This window comes from Microchirus variegatus, assembly GCF_963457635.1.
Source record: "Microchirus variegatus genome assembly, chromosome: 16".
In the NCBI taxonomy this organism is placed as follows: Eukaryota; Metazoa; Chordata; class Actinopteri; order Pleuronectiformes; family Soleidae; genus Microchirus; species Microchirus variegatus.
In genome coordinates this window covers 5,437,599-5,457,722 of record NC_139817.1, presented here as the reverse complement: position 1 = coordinate 5,457,722, position 20,124 = coordinate 5,437,599, and the positions used below count along the sequence as shown (strand labels likewise).

The window sequence follows — 20,124 nt, the reverse complement described above, 5'->3', positions numbered from 1 at the left end:
TGCAGCTTCTCTTCTCTTCTGAGTATGGAGCCACTGGAGGAAGCTGAACTCTGCTTTTCACATCTACCGAACACCTCGTGCAAAAGGCAATTGCAGGATCGTGGTCCAACTCTCTTCGTTTACATCATACTGTCCTGCATCGCTTTGCTCACTGTGATGCTGAATCTGCTCGTCATCATCTCCATCTCCTACTTCAGGCATGAAGACTAATTCATAATCTTATCCATATCTTAAAATGGAATGATGAATGGAAGTGATGCGGTGATTCTTTCTTTGCAGGCAGCTCCACACCTCCACCAACCTCCTCCTCCTCTCTCTGGCTGTGGCAGACTTGCTCGTCGGCCTCCTGCTGATGCCTGGTCAAATCATCCTCATGACTGGCTGCTGGTTTTTGGGGAGTGTGATTTGTGGTCTGTTTAACTATTTAGCTTTTATTCTGACGTCTGCATCAGTGGGAACCATGGTGCTCATATCGGTTGACAGATACGTGGCCATTTGTGACCCGTTGTCTTACTCCACTAAAGTCACTATCCAACGAGTTCAAATAAGCGTTGGTCTGTGTTGGGCCTATTCTCTGTTCTATAACGGTGTGATACTACACGTCTTCCTGCAAAATCCAGACGTACATAACTCCTGCCATGGAGAGTGTTTCGTTGTACTTGGCTTCATAACAGGTGCTGTTGATACAGTCGTGACCTTTGTTGGCCCGATTGCTGTCATCGTAGTTCTATACATCAAAGTGTTTGTGGTGGCTGTGTCTCAGGCTCGAGTCATGAGGTCTCGTATCACAGCTATCACAGTCCAGGGCTCAGTGACTGTAACGGCTAACAAATCTTTGAGAAAAGCAGCCAGGATTCTTGGTATTGTTGTGGTCGTCTTTGTGATGTGTTTCTGTCCATATTTTTATCCCTCTCTCACAGACACGTCGCCAAGTTTCGCTTTTTCAAATTTTGGACTCTGGCTTCTATATTGTAACTCCTGCATCAATCCAGTGATTTATGCTTCTTTCTATCCCTGGTTTAGGAAATCGATTAAACTCATTGTTACACTTCAGATATTGCGGCCTGACTCCTGTGATTCCCACATACTGTAGAAATGCGTTTCACATCTGTTTTCTTAACATTGTGAAGACCTGTTCATGTATTTTGAGGTGGTCAACTAATACATAATAAAATCAATACATACATAAATGTATGGGTTTTTTTTTTCCTTATGGCAATCCAGCAGCAGCCATGTGTTGAGATACAATAATTTAAGTGTGAATGTATATGGCAAATGACAAAAGAGCAACCCTTAATGGTGCATTATGTAATAAATCTAAAACAACTGGCCATAAAAACATTGACGTTTCGGACACCTCTCTTGCCGCTCAGTATCGTAACCGAACTGTCTAGGTGTCGCGGGTGCGATCGGTTTCAAACCTTTCAGAGGATGGATGATAGTCGCACCATATGCTTATGCTATTCAGAACAGAGCTTAGATCGGGCCCAAAAAAAGCCTGACCCGAACCGAGCCCAACACATTAACTGTAATTACGAGCCCAAGCCCGATTTAAACACAAACATTTTTTTTTTTAAATACGTGAGCCGTAAATGAACACGTACGACGTCCACGTCCTCCCCGCAGCGGGACCGTGTTGGGGACCGTATCTATGTTCCCCGGGTCCTATGTTCCCCGCTTTGTATGTGACCGGGGAACATAGGACCCTTTTTTAGAAAAAGGGTCATATGTGACCGGGGAAAAAGGGTCCTATGTGTCCAGGGAACATAGGACCCTTTTTTAGAAAAAGGGTCCTATGTTCCCTGCTTTCACCCAAAAGGACCCGGGGAACATAGGATCCTACCCCTTACCCTAACCCTACCCCTTACCCTAACCCTAACCCTAACCCTTACCCAAACCCTTACCCTTACCCTTACCCTTACCCTAACCCCAACCCCAACCCTTACCCTAACCCTAACTCCCCTGGAGTCTCATAGTCAAACGCAAGTGGGTCGTTATAGGAGACTCTAATGCCTCACGTCTACTGCCGTTCAACATCAGCGACCTTCAGGTCGACAGCTTCCCAGGGGCTTCATTTAGGCATATTTGCACTATCCTGGCCAAAATGCCAGATAATCCCCCACTAATCAACTTCTCCAGAGCTCTCCCGCATCAGGAGCAGCGCAATCTACATGACCTCAATCGGTTTATAAGAACCAGCCAAACTTCATCCCTGTGCTTCCAAGAAGCGAGTTCAGCAATTCAATTCCGGCAGGCAGACCGATAGTGTCTGATTGCGGCAGCCTATGCAAACATTTTTATGGCAGAATGGGAACAATCGGCATTACAAACCGCCCCGAAAAAACCTTTACACTATTATAGATTTCTGGATGATATATGGGGCGTCTGGACGTACAGTCTGGAGGATTTTAACACCTTCCTAAATGTCCTCAATGCTCATAACCCGTCCATAAATCTAAAAGCAATAATTCCTGGACACGACCACCTATAAAGGCCCCGGACTTCATGCAAACACGTAAATTGGACATTAAAATATTCTTCAAAAAAACAGACACACATGCTCTTTTATTTAAAACCAGTCATCATCCCAAACACACGTATTCTGGCACTGTTAAATCCAAACTCCTTAGAATCCATCGAGTGTGCACGAGAGAGGAGGATTTCAGAAGTGCTACAAAACTGCTGTTCACAACTTTGTCCACAAGAGGGTACTGTCGCTCTTTCCTCAGGAAGGCATACAAATCATTCAAACAAACTAAGCCCATTTCTGTCTGAATGGGACTGAATGAGAAATGAAAAATGTAATACAAGTTCAAAATGTCATGTCTATACTTATACCTTTGCTATGGTCCTCGGGGTTTCTTCTTATTATCTGCCATTTTAGGTCACAGTTGGATTCCAGTCCTAAAACTGCACTTGTTGTATCGCTGGTTGATCCTAAGTTTTCTGTTTTTTCTTTTGCTGTATTTTCTTTTATTTGGGACCCCTTATTCTTGCTTTCGGGCCCTAACCCTAACCCTTTGTGGACTCCTAAGCCTAATTATCCCATTTATTGCACTAACCCTGACCTTAGCTTAATTCTAACCCTACCTTCAAACGTATACCTGGCCCTAAACCTACCCTCAGTGGATCCCTAAGCTTAATTTATCCCATCTATTACACTAACCCTAACCCTTACCTTAATTCTAATCCTACCCTAAATTGATATCCGGCCCTAAACCTACCCTCAGTGGATCCCTAAGCCTAATTTATCCCATCTATTACACTAACCCTGACCTGATCTTTATCCTCTAATCCTACCCATAATTAACATCTGGCCCTGAACCTACCCTTAGTGGACCCCTAAACTTAATTTATTCCATTGATCACACTAACCCTGACCTTAACTTAATCCTAATCCTACCCAAAATTGATATCTGGCCCTAAACCTACCCTCAGCGGACCCCCATAAGTTTGACCTACCTTATCTACACAAAGTCTGTTGCTGCAAAAAATGATTATCCAGTGTTGTGTGATTCTGGGGATTGGTGAGTGTGTCTCTGAGGAGGGATGATGGACTGTGCCTTCTGATCTTGTCCTAGGACTCAATCCAACACCGCCCTAAACCTAACCCTACCCTAACCCTAACCCTTTATCCTGGAGCTCCACACCCAGGCTTCCACAAAGTGGGGAACATAGGACCTGGGGAACATAGAACAGAGGATTAGCTAGTACTGCACCTTTATGAAATGCTAACGTAACTGCAGCTAGCTTCACTATCAGCTAGCCGTAAATAGTAGTAAAAGTTTTTTCAATTTCTTCTTTTTTGGGTCATACCCATTCATGGCATGTACTGAATGCCGGTACAGCATCTTTTTGAGTAACCCTGCTTACAAACAGAAACATAACACCCGAAAACATTACTTCATGGGAAGATGTGCAATTTAAATCAAGCCATATTGGCGTAATGGTCAAGTTTAATATTCGCAAACAACAGGAAAAACCTTGTGAAATACAGATTTGTGACCAAATTGTAAATTGAGGTATGTTAAAGAATGAATGAATTACTATTGTACTCCGATATTGTTCCTATTTTTGGTTTCAAAAATCTCTAATGGTCGGGTGAATCTGTCTGATCATTATGTCACACAGCTGTTGTTAATTATGATGGTATCCAAGGGAGGAGCAAGACGAATGTGTTTTATGATGGAGGTCATGGAGCGGAAAGATCTCAGAGCTGCTTCACAGCTTCTCTCCGAGAATGGAAACGCTGGTAGGAGAAGAACTCTGCTTTCCACAGCTCCCGAACATCTCGTGCAAAAGGACGCTGAACCACAGCGGTCCAACTGTATTCATGTACATCGCGCTGTCCTGCATGGCTTCGCTCACCGTGATCCTCAACCTGCTCGTCATCATCTCCATCTCCCACTTCAGGCAAGAAGATGAACTCATATCTATCTCTTATTGTCATTTGAACCTCAGAAATACTGTCGAAATGTGTTCAGTAGCATGTATTTTATGTGCATGTCTATTTATTTAGAACCAGCATGTGATCATTTTCTCTGTTCTTTCTGTGCAGGCAGCTCCACACCTCCACCAACCTCCTCCTCCTCTCCCTGGCTGTGTCAGACTTATTTGTTGGCCTCCTGCTGGTGCCGGGTCAGATGGTCATAATAAGCGGCTGCTGGTTTTTGGGGTCCTTCATTTGCGGCGCGTTCTACTTCGCCTGGTTCAGTCTGACGTCGGCCTCGGTGGGAACCGTGGTCCTCATATCAGTTGACCGCTATGTGGCCATTTGTGACCCCTTGTCTTACCCCACCAAAGTCACGGAGAAACGAGTCAAAATAAGCGTCTCTCTGTGTTGGGCCTGTTCTCTGTTCTATAACGGTGTGATAATGAACGTCTTCCTGGGTGATCCGGACGTACATAACTCCTGCTATGGAGACTGTGTATTTCTAATGGGCCAAATAACAGGAGTTGTTGATACCGTCGTGACCTTTGTTGGCCCGATTGCCGTCATCGTAGTTCTGTATATGAAGGTGTTTGTGGTGGCTGTGTCTCAGGCTCGAGCCATGAGGTCTCACATCGCTGCCGTCACAGTCCAGGGCTCAGTCACTGTCACGGCTAAGAAATCTGAGCGAAAAGCAGCCAGGATTCTTGGCGTCGTTGTGGTCGTGTTTGTGATGTGTTTCTGTCCATACTTTTCTCCCTTCCTGAGCAACTCGATCACGTTTTATGTTTCATTTTTCGGGGTGTTGATCCTGTACTGTAACTCCTGCATCAATCCGATCATCTATGCTTTTTTCTATCCCTGGTTCAGGAGATCTATCAAACTCATTGTGACGCTAAAGATATTGCAGCCTGACTCCTGTGATACACACATACTACAGAAATGTTAACACATATCCATTATTTACACTCAGGCGGTGAAAAATGTAAAGAAATATATAAACAATATTATCCCTTTACCTGGTTCTACTGAATCAAAACTCATGTTGGATTTTTTTCTGGCTTCACATTCATGTTTGTCTGGAAAAAGATCAAACCAGGAAAGATAACTCAAGTATTGAGAGCCTGTGTTAATGCACACTGTACATATAATGGCTATATAACACATAGAAATAAGAATTTCAGCACAACTATGAAGTCAAATCCTTCAAATCCCCAGTAATTCAGTATTTTATAGAAGCACTGTTGGCAGCTGTGGCTATTTTCAAGTGTATAAATAATCAAATACATGCTGTTGAAACGTGTATATTTACATGTATAATGTCAACTCTCAGAAATCTCAAATCCTGGTTATTTTTACCTCATTTTTCTATTCGTTATGTGACTTTTCATACATTTCTGTCGCTGAGAGTAACAATACTAAAGTTCTGGAATATCCAATAGTTCAGGTCTGTGACAGGGTTTCTCATTCCTGGTCCTGAGGAGCCACTGTCCTGCATGTTTTAGGTGCGTTTCCCTGCTCCAACACACCTGATTCAAATGATCAGGTGTGTTGGAGCAGCGAAAACACACCTCAAACATGCAGGACAGTGGCTTCCCCATGGTCTGTGATGATATTTATTTCTGTATGGGCAGCTTCACCAACCTCCTCCTGACTCCTGTGATTCACACACACACTGTACAAACGTCTTATGTTTGTAGAATAGAATAGTTTCTTAAACCTTCATGAATGTGAACATCGTCAAAAAAAAAACCTTTGTATGTATTTTGAAGTGGGGAACAAATTACATCAATATAAATAAATAAATGGATTTTTTTGAAGTTGCTGCTTTGTTGTTGTTGTTGTTTTTTTTTTAATAGAACAGGGATGATGCATCTCTAATTATCAATCCTACTATGATAATCTCACACAGACTTTCCTTATCATAATTAGGATGTTATTGCAACTGTCAGACCTTTTATTTTTAATAATTCCATAAAAGCAGTGCACTAATAAGCACATATACATATACATATATATATATGTGTGTATACATATATAATATCTATATGTATGTAATATACACATAAATACATAATATAGAGCCTGCCCAACACTGCGCTTAGCAATACAGTACATGTTTGGTTGTAATATTTCTTTTTTTAAATTTTATATCCTGAAAAGTCTGCCATCAACACCGAAACACACATCCCCAAATCAGTTTTTAACACAGTGTGTGTGCAAAAATAACTCATTCTAGTCAATTCTAATATGAATATTTGATTGACATCCTTATTTTGATTCAAAGCAATGGTCTGGTGAATGTATTACATCACTCGACAGATGTGGCTGCTGTCATGGGAACAGAAGGAGGAGCGCGATGAATCCACTTTATTATGGAGATCATGGAGCAGATAGATGCTACTGCTGCACTGCACCTTCTCTTCTCTTCTCCTCTCCCTGAGTATGGAGAGTCTGGAAGGAGATGAACTCTGCTTCCCACAGCTCCTGAACACCTCGTGCAAAAGGGCACTGCAGCATCGCGGTCCGACTGGCTTCCTGTACGTCATCCTGTCCTGCATCTCTTTGCTCACTGTGACCCTCAATCTGCTCGTCATCATCTCCATCTCCCACTTCAGGCATGAAGATAAACTCATAAACGGCATCTTATCTTTATCTTTTGTTATTGTTTGTTTGTGTGCAGGTACGGTATTATGTAATCGTCTCAGGGCATTTGTGCTGGACTGATGGTGGTGTGGCTAGCATTGCTGCAAGGAGGTCACCGGTATGGATCCCAGCTCGACCAGACCGAGGGCCCTATGTAGAGTTGACATGTTCTTCCCATGTGTGCTTGGGTTCTCTCCGAGTACTCTGGCTTCTCCACCCCCTAAACAGTCCAACAACTTTTCAGAAACGTTACGTCGATAAGTCGACACTCTATTGGTTCTTTGTCTCCATATGTTGGGCCCTGCGGTGGACTGGCGATTTGTCCAGGGTGGTGTGCATCGCCTCTTATCCTATGACAGCTGGGATTTGCTACAGCAACATTGTGGAGGCGAAAATGAATGAATGGGATGGATGAATGATGTGTCTAATTAGGCTCAGACCCCAGGTTTAAAAGAGACAAATATTGTTCAAGTGTAAGGGTTAGGGACAAATGAAGTGACCTAAGACGTCTGCACGGAAATGTATGTGTTAGGGTTTTCAACAGCTGCTGCAAACAAGCAAATCCTAATTATGTTTGTATTTGGTTGCATGACCTTTTATACTGTTGCATAATAAGTTCTCTAATACGATGTCTCACTCTTGGTCCTGGCGAGCCATTGTCCTGCATGTTTAAGATGAGTTTCTCTGCTCAAACACACCTGATTCAAATGATCAGCTCGTCACTAAGCTCTGCTGAAGCCTGAATGACCCATTTATCTGAATCAGGTGTGTTGGCGCAGGGAAACATCTAAAACATGCAGGACAGTGGCTGCCCAGGACCAGGAGTGAGAAAACTTGCCCTACAGCAACATACAAAATGTGTTTCAGAGATGATCCTCTTTGTGTGCAGGCAGCTCCACACCTCCACCAACCTCCTCCTCCTCTCTCTGGCTGTGGCAGACCTCCTCGTCGGCCTCCTGCTGATGCCGGTTGGAGTCGTCCTCCTGAGCGGCTGCTGGATTTTGGGCAGTGGGATTTGTGGTCTGTACTACTACGCCTCTTTTATCCTGACGTCTGCGTCGGTGGGAACCATGGTGCTCATATCGGTCGACAGATACGTGGCCATTTGCGACCCGTTGTCTTACTCCACCATAGTCACGCACAGACGAGTTCAAATAAGTGTTGGTCTGTGTTGGGCCTGTTCTCTGTTCTATAACGGCGTGATACTACGCGTGTTCCTGAAGAATCCAGACACATATAACTCCTGCTACGGAGAGTGCATAGTTGTGATCGACTTCACAACTGGAGCTGTTGATGTCGTTGTGACCTTTGTTTGCCCGATTACCCTCATCGTAGTTCTGTATGCGAAGGTGTTTGTGGTGGCTGTGTCTCAGGCTCGAGCCATGAGGTCTCAAATCCCTGCCGTCACAGTCCGGGGCTCAGTTACTGTCACGGCTAAGAAATCCGAGAGAAAAGCAGCCAGGATTCTTGGCATTGTTGTGTTTGTCTTTCTCATATGTTTCTGCCCTTATTTTTATCCCGCTCTCGCGGGCCAGGACTCGTCACCAAGTCTGACCTTTTTTATTGTAGGGGTCTGGCTTCTTTATTGTAACTCCTGCATCAATCCCATCATCTACGCTTCTTTCTATCCCTGGTTTAGGAGATCGATTAAACTCATTGTGACACTTCAGACACTGCAGCCCCACTCCTGTGATGCACACATAATGTAGAAATGCTGAAGCGTCATTGTATGGTTGAGCATGGTCTAAAGACGTTATTGGCAGCAGATACAAAGTTGGGCCTTCTTGAACAGAACAAAAGTAAAGTTTAAGGTAGTATAGTGAGAATTCTTGAGGCTGACTCCAATATATGCATTTGTTTGGCATAATGTGCTTGTAAATTTAGTGTAACTGTCGTGTTTTTTGGTATCTGCTGCTGCCTATCTTGGCCAGGATGCCGTAGAAAAAGAAGTTCTTAGTCTCAATTGGATTTTCCTGGTTAAATAAAGGTTAAATATCTTGTGACCAATATGTGACAACATCTGCACCACTTCGATGAGAGTTCATCCCCCTCGTCCTCCCAATCAGTGACGATCGCTGAGTCTAGACCGCCATCTTCAGGTCTAACCAACACATTACACACGTCATGTGCAGTACCAGTGATCAACCAGCAGATGTCACCGCTTTCCTTTATCAAAAGTGTGGAGAGGACGTGCTGTGTTGTCAGCACTCACTCAGTGGTTCGGGGCTCCGGGGAGTTGTTTGTTTCCTCGTTCACTCACATTTACCACGAGCTTCACAATCTATCGTGTGGTTTTCTATAATAATCATGCAAAGTTTTAAATCGCTATATATTGCACATCATGAAAAATGTGCACATTTGTCCCCAATATCAAATTCATAACTACTTTTCTTTTTTAATTTTGTTGGCATTTATGTGAAACCATCATTAAACCATCAATTTCTGAGACGTGTGTTACTTCATTGTATGCATGTTATTTTGTAAGGATGATGAATTAATTTCTCAAATTCTGGATTAAACGCACCAGATTTGCCTAAATTCAGGCCAGAGTTGGACTGAATCTGGTCTGGGTTCTCTGTTCCCACCTCTAGAAGAGGCTGTCTGACAACAAAATAAGACAAAAGTGGAGAGAGGAAGACACAAATAGTATCTTAAACTTCTCATTTACTATAGTCATGTCAGGCAATTATACCAAAATTCCTGCGATATGTCATCTAAAGGCAAGGGGAGTTGTTGGGTAATCATACGGGAATTCCTCAGGGGTGGCGAAAGAAGTTACACACTGGAGCTTCGGGGAGTTTTAGTGTGTATGAAGATATTTTCTTGACACAATGGCGTGCATTTACAGGCAGGATAAGATTTTATTGTTTCCTCGCGAATGAGGCCTTCAGGGACAACAGCGAAACTGTCGTCATTAGTGTCAGACCACTGACACGGACTGTTTCAGTGGCTACAGTTTGAAGGCCTCCAAACGACTCGGGTGGCAAATAATGCCATCAGCATTGACCGTCAAAGTTGACCATTTTATGCTCGGATCGAATATACTTATTGATGGTTTGAAGATTGAAGTGGATTTAGAATATTTAATAGTGCATGAAATATTGTACGTACAAGCTTTTGTTAAAAGGAACTGAGAGCAAAGGCATTTGCACTCAAACACTCCTATAAATCCTACCTCTTACACTGTTAATGTTGATATGAACACCTAATCTTGTTTTAAGTAGTATAATACACGCGTCTGCAAATTTAAGGCATTAATTAATCACCCTTAAGGGGTAAAATGCAAAGGTGCAAACTTAAATATTCTTGACCAAATGGGTAAAAGCAACTCGTCTTAAATATTAGAGTGGTTATTTATGGTACGTGGTACTTTGTTGTCTTTATTTACACCCTATGTACATTATATACTCTGCAAACAATGTTTAAAGGTGGCAATTTAAGCACTCATTGCGTTATAAGTGAAGTTATTTGTTGTACAAGGTTAGGGTTAGGGTAAGGGTTAGGGTTAGGGTTAGGGTTAGGGTTATGATATCCGCATAAGCAACAATGACATTATGACATTAAACGTTAATAATAATGTTTAAAAGTGACAATTTAAGCACTCATTGTGTTATAAGCGAAGTTATTTGTTGCACAAGGTTAGGGTTAGGGTTAGGGTTAGGGTTATGATATACGCATAAGCAACAATGGCATTAAACGTTAATAATAATGTTTAAAGGTGACAATTTAAGCACTCATTGTGTTATAAGCGAAGTTATTTGTTGTACAAGGTTAGGGTTAGGGTTAGGGTTAGGGTTAGGGTTAGGGTTAGGGTTAGGGTTATGATAACCGCATAAGCAACAATGACAATAAACGTTAATACATAGATGTTCACGTTCGGAAACATTAATCATTCAATGTTCATTTCAGGTCTGAATTCATAAAACTCGCCGTGACAAATGTAGAGTTGTGATGTCTTTAATGTCAGCATGTTCTTACAGGCGTGTCTGATTTTGGACAGCTTTAGGCCGTAGATGATCGGACTCTGAAAAGGCTGAATGACCATGGCGTAGGCCGACAACACCACGCACAGCGGATAGGGCACCGAGGACATGTCGTACCTCTGCGATATCAGGCTGTAAAAGCAGGCGAAGACGAAGGTGACGAGCGACACGGCGTGCGGCGTGCACGTCTCCAGCGCCTTCATCTTGGTTTCTTTGGAGCCTTTCAAGCACACGGCCAGGATCTTCGCGTACGTGTAGGAGATGAAACTGACGGGAGCGGCGACCGTGAACACGAGGCCCACGACCAGGTCGTGAACGATCGACGCGGTTCTGTCCGGCGAGCAAGAGAGCGCGACGACGAGCTGGTGCGCGCAGAACACTTTGTTGATCACGGTCCCGCAGCGTTTGGTATGAATCGTAAAAGACAGCAGAACCCCGATCTCCACAAAGCAAATCGTCCAGATGACGAGAATGACGATTTGCACCTTTCTCTTTGTTATTATGATATTGTAGTGCAGAGGCTTACATATGCACACGTACCGGTCGTACGCCATGACCGTCAACGTCCCGAACTCGACGGTGCCGTACGTGTGGATGTTGAATATTTGGAGGAAGCAGAAAGCGGCGGAAATCTCGTGCGTCTCGGACAGGATGTGGACCAGGAAGCAGGGCAACAGGGACGTGCTGCCGTAGATCTCGTTGGCGAACAAACTGCACAGGAACACGTACATGGGCTCGTGCAGGCTGCTGTCCGCCGAGATGATGGCGATGAGCGACATGTTTGCGACCACGACGCACACGTAAAACAGCAGCGCCAGGGTGAAATACATGTACTTCAAGTGGCCCAGTTCTTCGTACATGGCCAACACGAACGTCTCCGTTGTTGCGTTCTCCATCGGAGCAGCAGTCAAAGACGGAAGAAGTATTTCAGATTGTTGAGGTTATGGCAGATGAAGGCAAACGTAGGAAAAGCATCAACATTGTCATTTAGAGAACACGGTGTGTCAATATCTCATTAAAGCGACGCACATTAAACAACACTTGAAAAGACACTATAGGCATTTGCAAGATATACAGTGTGTGATAATTGCATGAAAACTTCACCAGCGAGACACAAAGCAGTGGACGACTGGAGACCTCGGTGACCTCCCTCTCTCTCCCCCCCGCTGAGACAACCTGCTGCAGCTGCTCAGCTTTTTTATCCTCACATGAGAAGAGAAAAGCGTGACGGGCACAATGTAACGCCGCCTCCTAAAGCCACGCCAAGATGAAGAAAGTCAACAGTTTGAGGTCCGAGGGGACGTGATGAACTTCACCAGATATTAAAAATATAATAATAATGTGTTTTCGTGGCAAGCATCTTGTGGTCTATACCTAGTATTGTGCCAGTGTTTAATAGTATATATATAGTATGTGTTTTTTTATTTCGATATGTTTTTTTCTTTCAGATTTATGCATCCACTTTAAATCTCATGATTATTACTTTTTATCTCATAATGTAGACATTTTGATCTCATAACTATAACTTTGTATCTCATAATTTTGCCGTTTTATCACATAATCTTGACTTTTTATCGAAATTATGATTTTTAACTCAAAATTTCGATCATTTTTTTTGTCTCATAAATTCGACTTTATATCTCATAATTTCGACTTTTTATCTCATATTTTCAACTTTGTATCTCATAATTATGACTTTTTCTCACAATTTCAACTTTTTATCTCATAATTGTGACTTTTTATCTCATATTTTAAATTTTTAATCTCATATTTTCAACTTTTTATCTCATAATTATGACTTTTTCTCTCATAATTATAACTTTTTCTCATAATTTCAACATTTTATCTCATAATTATGACTTTTTAACTAATAATATTGACTTTTCGTCTCATAATTTCAACTTTTTATCTCATAATTATGACTTTTTAACTCATAATTTCGATTTTTTATCTCATAATTATGACTTTTTATCTCATCATTTCAATTTGAGATCATCTTGCCAAATGATCCTGTATTGAATGAAATTCAAATTAAGAGAAGTCAATGCAGAGTCTTAAGACACTGTGGGTGTGCGTGCGTGTGCGTGTGTGTGTGTGTGTGTGTGTGTGTCTGTGTGTGTGTGTGCGTGTGTGTGCGTGTGTGTGCGTGTGTGTGTGTGTGTGTGTGTGTGTGTGCCAAATATGTCACATGCCATGCCATGTAGCCACAGAAACAGAGACACAGACGAACAACTCTGGAAAACCTAGCAACTGGGCCTGAACAAAAGGCCACAGAAATTTTCCAAACACACACACACATAGACACTCATACACACACACACACACACACACACGAGAGAGGGAGAGGACGAGGGCAGGGGGAAACCGCAGGTATGTCCAGCCATTACTATTTTAATGCTATCTATCTATAAAGCAAGTTGCGTCTGTGTGTCTGTCTGTCTGTGACAGGCATATCTTGCTGACCGTTAGTCAGATTGCCCAAAGACTTTGGATATGGGTTGAGCATGACCCGATGGTGTGCATCCTTGATTTTCAATTTTTTTTGGAGGAATTTTAATTTTCACTGATTTATCATGCTGCACCAGGCAGGCAGTGGCTCATCAGCAAAAAAAAACTATCTCGGAATGACTTGAAATGACACAGTAATAGTCAGCGTCGCCCTGAACAAGGATCTGTTGAAAATATCCGCAAACCTCTTAAGGAATCATTTTAAAGAATTTTTGAAAATCATGAAATGATCCATTTTCCCTGATACACTTTGACAGTGAGCTGAGTTTAATCTCAAAAACTAAAAGTATCCCGGAATCACTTGAAATTATACACAGTAATAGTCGGTGTCGCCCTGAAGAAGGATCCGTTGAAAATATTTGCATATCTCGTAAGGAATAATTTTTATGAATTTTTGAAAATCATGAAATGATCCATTTTCCCTGATACACTTTGACAGTGAGCTGAGTTTAATCTCAAAAACTAAAAGTATCCCGGAATCACTTGAAATTATACACAGTAATAGTCGGTGTCGCCCTGAAGAAGGATCCGTTGAAAATATTTGCATATCTCGTAAGGAATAATTTTTATGAATTTTTGAAAATCATGAAATGATCCATTTGCCCTGATACACTTTGACAGTGAGCTGAGTTTAATCTCAAAAACAAAAAGTATCCCGGAATTACTTGAAATTATACACAGTAATAGTCAGTGTCGCCCTGAACAAGGATCCGTTGAAAATATTTGCATATCTCGTAAGGAATATTTTTTATGAATTTTTGAAAAATCATGAAATGATCCATTTTCCCTGATATACTTTGACAGTGAGCTGAGTTTAATCTCAAAAACAAAAAGTATCCCGGAATGACTTGAAATTATGCACAGTAATAGTCGGTTTCGCCCTGAACAAGGATCCGTTGAAAATATTTGCATATCTCGTAAGTAATATTTTTTATGAATTTTTGAAAATCATGAAATGATCCATTTGCCCTGATACACTTTGACAGTGAGCTGAGTTTAATCTCAAAAACAAAAGTATCCCGGAATGACTTGAAATTGTACATAGTAATAGTCGGTGTCGCCCTGAACAAGGATCCATTGAAAATATTTGCATATCTCGTAAGGAATAATTTTTATGAATTTTTGAAAATCATGAAATGATCCATTTGCCCTGATACACTTTGACAGTGAGCTGAGTTTAATCTCAAAAACAAAAAGTATCCCGGAATTACTTGAAATTATACACAGTAATAGTCAGTGTCGCCCTGAACAAGGATCCGTTGAAAATATTTGCATATCTCGTAAGGAATAATTTTTATGAATTTTTGAAAATCATGAAATGATCCATTTTCCCTGATACACTTTGACAGTGAGCTGAGTTTAATCTCAAAAACAAAAAGTATCCCGGAATTACTTGAAATTATACACAGTAATAGTCAGTGTCGCCCTGAACAAGGATCCGTTGAAAATATTCACATAACTCTTAAGGAATAATTTTAATGAATTCTTGAAAATCATGAAATGATCCATTTGCCCTGATACACTTTGACAGTGAGCTGAGTTTAATCTCAAAAACAAAAAGTATCCCAGAATTACTTGAAATTGTACACAGTAATAGTCGGTGTCGCCCTGAACAAGGATCCGTTGAAAATATTTGCATATCTCGTAAGGAATATTTTTTATGAATTTTTGAAAATCATGAAATGATCCATTTGCCCTGATACACTTTGACAGTGAGCTGAGTTTAATCTCAAAAACAAAAAGTATCCCGGAATTACTTGAAATTATACACAGTAATAGTCAGTGTCGCCCTGAACAAGGATCCGTTGAAAATATTCGCATAACTCTTAAGGAATAATTTTAATGAATTCTTGAAAATCATGAAATGATCCATTTGTCCTGATACACTTTGACAGTGAGCTGAGTTTATTCTCAAAAACAAAAAGTATCCCGGAATTACTTGAAATTATACACAATAATAGTCAGTGTCGCCCTGAAGAAGGATCCGTTGAAAATATTTGCATATCTCGTAAGGAAGAATTTTTATGAATTTTTGAAAATCATGAAATGATCCATTTCCCCTGATACACTATCCTCAATCTCTTTGATTCAGAATTACATCATGAAGGAGTTGTCTCTCTCCTTGCTGAGTCGGGGGTGCGGTCAGTTGGTGTCATCAGAGGGAAACACCGACGTTGGACGCCTGGATGTTTGCTTTACCCCACAGGTACAACCGCAAAGGCTGTATCATAATAATCCAGATTAATGGTTGTAAAAATTGTTGCAGGGGAGTGGAACCTGTACTCCATCTACTTCACGTCTGAGAAATGGTCTTTCAGTGATGGTTTGAACTTCAGCAGTTAAATGTTATTTCATTCATTACATAATCATTACCACTGGTATTCAATGTCTCTACAAAAAAGGATTACTACATTTGGAAGTCCCAGGAGTCTGTCCTACGCTTGACCAACAGCGGCCGCCTGCTTGCAGCCTCCGAGCCGGCCCTTCCGAAGACTTACAGCACTCGTCGTGGCCCACTTATACTATATTCCCAGGACCTAGTAACCACAAAAACCAATGGTGAGTTAGAGGCCGGGCAGAGGAAGAAGCGGCTTGTGCGGCGATGCACTCAGCAAGTGGAGCTGACGGCAGCCATTCTGAACTACAGCAACACTCAGGTACTGTAGATGGAAAAATAAATCCTTGAAGTTTAGTACGTTGTTTTTGAGGTCTGCAAAAATCAGGTTTTTAACGTGAATCTTCTCTTCAGAGTTCTTTTCCCCAACCTGCTCAATCCCTTTTTCCTTCCCTTCGCCTCCCGCCTGTCCAAGACCTCCATGGTCCAGGTCCTCTCTCCGTTCACCCCACAGGAGCACAGCCTCGTCCGGAGTTTGTGAACGCACAGTGGCCTCTCGCAGAGGACGACACTCAACAACCGGAGAGTCAACCAGGTAGAAGCGGTAGATGATGAAGAAGTTGTGGAAGGATGTTCTTTGGTGAATTATCCCAAATGAACCTTGTCTGCAGAAAAAGAAGATGAACTGGATACCAGGAAGATAATCAGGTTGGATGTGTTCCTCCAGAGAACTTCCAGGACTCCAACCCCACAAAGTGAATCCCAGTCTTGGGTGCACTATGTGGGAACAACACCTGAAGAATCAGAGGACACTCAGGTGACTTGTTTAAGACAATTGTTTCAAGATACACTATATGGACAAAGGTACTTGTTAGGCCTTTTTGGCTCTCGGCCCCCGATCACCAATGAAGGACAATCTAAACCCTTCACCATACCAAGACATGGTTTCCAGGTATGGTTTCCTTTTCTATTCCAAGAAGTACTATAATGACATGGTTTGACTTGTGTGGAAGATCTTGACTGACCCACACATAGCCCTGAACCCTAACCTATGAATGAATGAATGGGTACAAATTCACATATTCACATGTAAACGATTGGTCTTTTCTGACCATTGCAGGGCGACTTTGACATACGTTCACCACAGAGAGAGAATTCACTTTATACTGATGTGGTTGATGATGGAGACCATGGCTCGTTGAGCGGGAAAAGATACGGGACGAAAGGTAAAAGAAGTGTAAGCGAATGTGTAACGAATGGATACGTTCACAATTCAACTTCTGCACTCGAGCTGTTTCCTGAATCTCGTCCCGCTCTTTAGTAAGACCGCGTGGAGCAGATCAACAGTCAAACACAGCATATGAAACCTCTACTCCAGGTATTGTAGTTAGATGGCAGTTTTGTAGTTAATCCTCTCGTGATTACCCACAATGTTCTCATTGCCTGCCCATACACAGGAGTGTCCCTTCCTCCATTGAAAATGGGACAGTCAACCTGCTATAAGAAGACATGTGAGAAGACAGACAGGGTGAGACAGTCTGACTTTTGGTTCTGAAGGGCAGCTATCAGAAGATAGCAGCATTGTCTGTCATGGCCAACTCCATGGCAAGAGTTGCTAATGTGAAAGTCAAAAGGACTCATTGGCTAAAGACCGATCGATTTCGACTTTTCTGTTGAACTGTTGCAGGTGAGATGGGAGAGTCCCGACAGCGCTGAGCACCTGCCTCCGATAGCAGAGAACTGCACTGTTGTTGCCTCAGCGAGACGGATCCAAGATGGGTGCAGGCAACTCCGCTCAGAAAGACATGGGATGAATCCCGGAGAGAATCCGCAGAGACTCCACGAGCAGCCTTTGACTCTACCGCCGCTGTTCCCTGAGAAGGACGGTAAACAAAGACTCCCGTAGCGTAGAGATCGTATTCTTGGAATCGGTTGAAATGCGGGGTTCATTTTGTTAGCCTCTATGGTATGTTGGGTAAAAAGAAGGAACCTATAATATCTATAAGTTCAATTGAAACTTTGGTGTCGTTTGGGTAAGAAATGCAAGACAAAGACAATGGGAACTGCCCACGTAGTACTTTAAAATACCTTTATTTTAGATAGTGACAAAGGTATTTAAAGGCGTACCAATCTGTGTCATGTCAGATAAGTACGTTCTCCATGTTATGTCTTTTAGACGATGTTGTTTTTCAACTTATTTCCAATGTACAGATGCTGTGTTACAGTGACTAATTATCTCACGCTGGTTTTCAGAGGAGACAAGTGGGAAGAGGCAGTGCTTTAAAAAACAGACCACAGGTCAAGAAGGAGGAGGAAGGTTGACCTCTGTGAAGGGTTCTACCATTCTGCTGGAGCCTGAAGACGGTACAGCACACACAATGCAGATAGATATAGATATATGAAACGTCCAACAACTTTCTTTGTCCTTACACACCACTATCACTGAAGCTACCGAGATTGTGATGCATCATCCTCCTCCTCATCCACTTCCTCCGGCAGGCGCGCTGGGCTGTGTCCCAGGACGGAAAGGCCCGAGCAAACAGAGCTCGCTGGCCTGTTTCCAGAACCGACTGCTTCACCTCCAGGATCCCAGCGATGCCAACAGAAGTGCGGTTAAGGGGGTTCTGCCGCTGGAGCTGAGAGGTAACTGGAGCAAAAAAAAAACATTGCAACATACCCTGACCCACCTGCTGTGGACCATCTTCAAGAGCCTTCAGAGATGATCCCATGCATACCTAAATCCATCGCGTTGTTCAACCGTCAGATTTGCAGGACGACAAATCTGTCGGCTGCCTGATCCTGGGTCCCGACGGGGAAATCATGCAGCTGTCGCTGTACGACAACGATCGAGAGCCATCTCGGGGCGATGATGGCGCACAGCAGCGGAGAGGTACGATGGATCGATGGATCGACCGATTTCTAGAAGAGATTGTCGTTGTATGAGTATCGCATGGTACGTGGGTTTTTTTTATTTTTTTTGTCTCTCAGCTCTACAGGTTTTGTCTTCGGAGGGAGAGAAGTTGCCGTGGGTCATTGTGCTGCAGTCTGAGAATTCACATACAGGTCTGCACACACACACACACACACACACACACACACACACACACACACACACACACACAGCAAGACAATTGATGGTAATTACAGGTTCCAGGTTGAAGCTTTTTGTTGCTGTTCATTTGTAATTTCTGGTCTAATTTCTAAGTCATTTGCTATTTGCTAAGTTTTTCTATGTTCACTTATTTACAATCTATTTTACTAGTACTTTTATTTTAAGATCATTATTATTATTGTATTAATGTATTATTGTATGGAAATCTTGGATTTTAGCACTTGAACAATCAACATCTCTTTGCATTGGACTCTATGTGTACTATGTATTTATGTATTTCTTTCAATAAAATTAGGAAACACATGTTCACCATTGACTAGGTGCTTACTAACATGCATATAAGTATAATATTAAAGGTGCCATATGTAAGAATGTGGCCAAAAACGGTTACTACATTCAAATTCAAAATACCGCGGTCTTTTAGGTTTCGTTTTCTGACGTAACTGGCAACCCAGTTGGTCGCTCGGCAGCTGAGACTCTACTGACTGCAATGATTGGTAGACGGCGGTAGGCGGCGCCACATGCCAAAACACGATTTCAAAACATAAACGATGATTTGCAGTCTGCAAAAAAAAATTTTTTAATGCAAATATTTTGTCTGCACTGTTGTTGTTGGTGAGTTCAGTTTGTTATATGAACATTATTCCTGAGTCTCTGTGACATATTAGGAGGATTTTTTACGCCCAGTTGCTTTAGATTTATTACATAATGCACCTTTAAGCACGTATTAACAACTTATGTCGGCAAAAATCTTAATTCATATCATACTAGAGGTACAGTAGAATAAGGTGTTAATACGTGCTTAATGACTACTAATAAAGGGTTAGTATGCTATATTATAGCAAGCACCTAGTTAATAGTGAATATATGTTCCCTTATCAAAAGTGTTACCATATTATTGTGTATAAATAACAATAACAGACAGTTTCTAACGCATTTCCTTGCTCGTGTTTGCAGACGAGGATGCGGAGCTCGACGCGGATGACGTTGAGGAGAAAATCCGGCGTCGTCAGCCACTGCACGAGGTGCGTTTATAGGCGTAGAGCTCCGTCAAGGTCTGAATGAACATAAATGTTTTCACGTCCCTTGTTTATTTGACACTGCTAGAGAA

General features: G+C 42.1%; 3 protein-coding genes across 3 annotated transcripts; 2 read left to right on the top strand and 1 right to left on the bottom strand.

Annotated features, from left to right (window-relative positions):
- Nucleotides 1–4,240: 4,240 nt before the first annotated feature.
- LOC310938387 (trace amine-associated receptor 13c-like) lies at nucleotides 4,241–5,378 on the top strand (the record flags this gene model as incomplete). The annotated part of the gene is made up of 2 exons (XM_083902880.1): nucleotides 4,241–4,413; nucleotides 4,559–5,378. The coding sequence occupies 2 exons, from the start codon at nucleotides 4,241–4,243 to the stop codon at nucleotides 5,376–5,378; spliced, it is 993 nt and encodes a 330-aa protein (XP_083759006.1).
- A 1,496-nt stretch (nucleotides 5,379–6,874) lies between these two features.
- Nucleotides 6,875–8,784, top strand: LOC310938386 (trace amine-associated receptor 13c-like; the record flags this gene model as incomplete). The annotated part of the gene is made up of 2 exons (XM_083902879.1): nucleotides 6,875–7,047; nucleotides 7,965–8,784. 2 exons carry the CDS (start codon nucleotides 6,875–6,877, stop codon nucleotides 8,782–8,784), a joined length of 993 nt encoding a protein of 330 aa, XP_083759005.1.
- A 2,180-nt stretch (nucleotides 8,785–10,964) lies between these two features.
- LOC310938385 (olfactory receptor 11A1-like) lies at nucleotides 10,965–11,954 on the bottom strand (the record flags this gene model as incomplete). The annotated part of the gene is made up of 1 exon (XM_083902878.1): nucleotides 10,965–11,954. One exon carries the CDS (start codon nucleotides 11,952–11,954, stop codon nucleotides 10,965–10,967), a length of 990 nt encoding a protein of 329 aa, XP_083759004.1.
- Nucleotides 11,955–20,124: the final 8,170 nt, after the last annotated feature.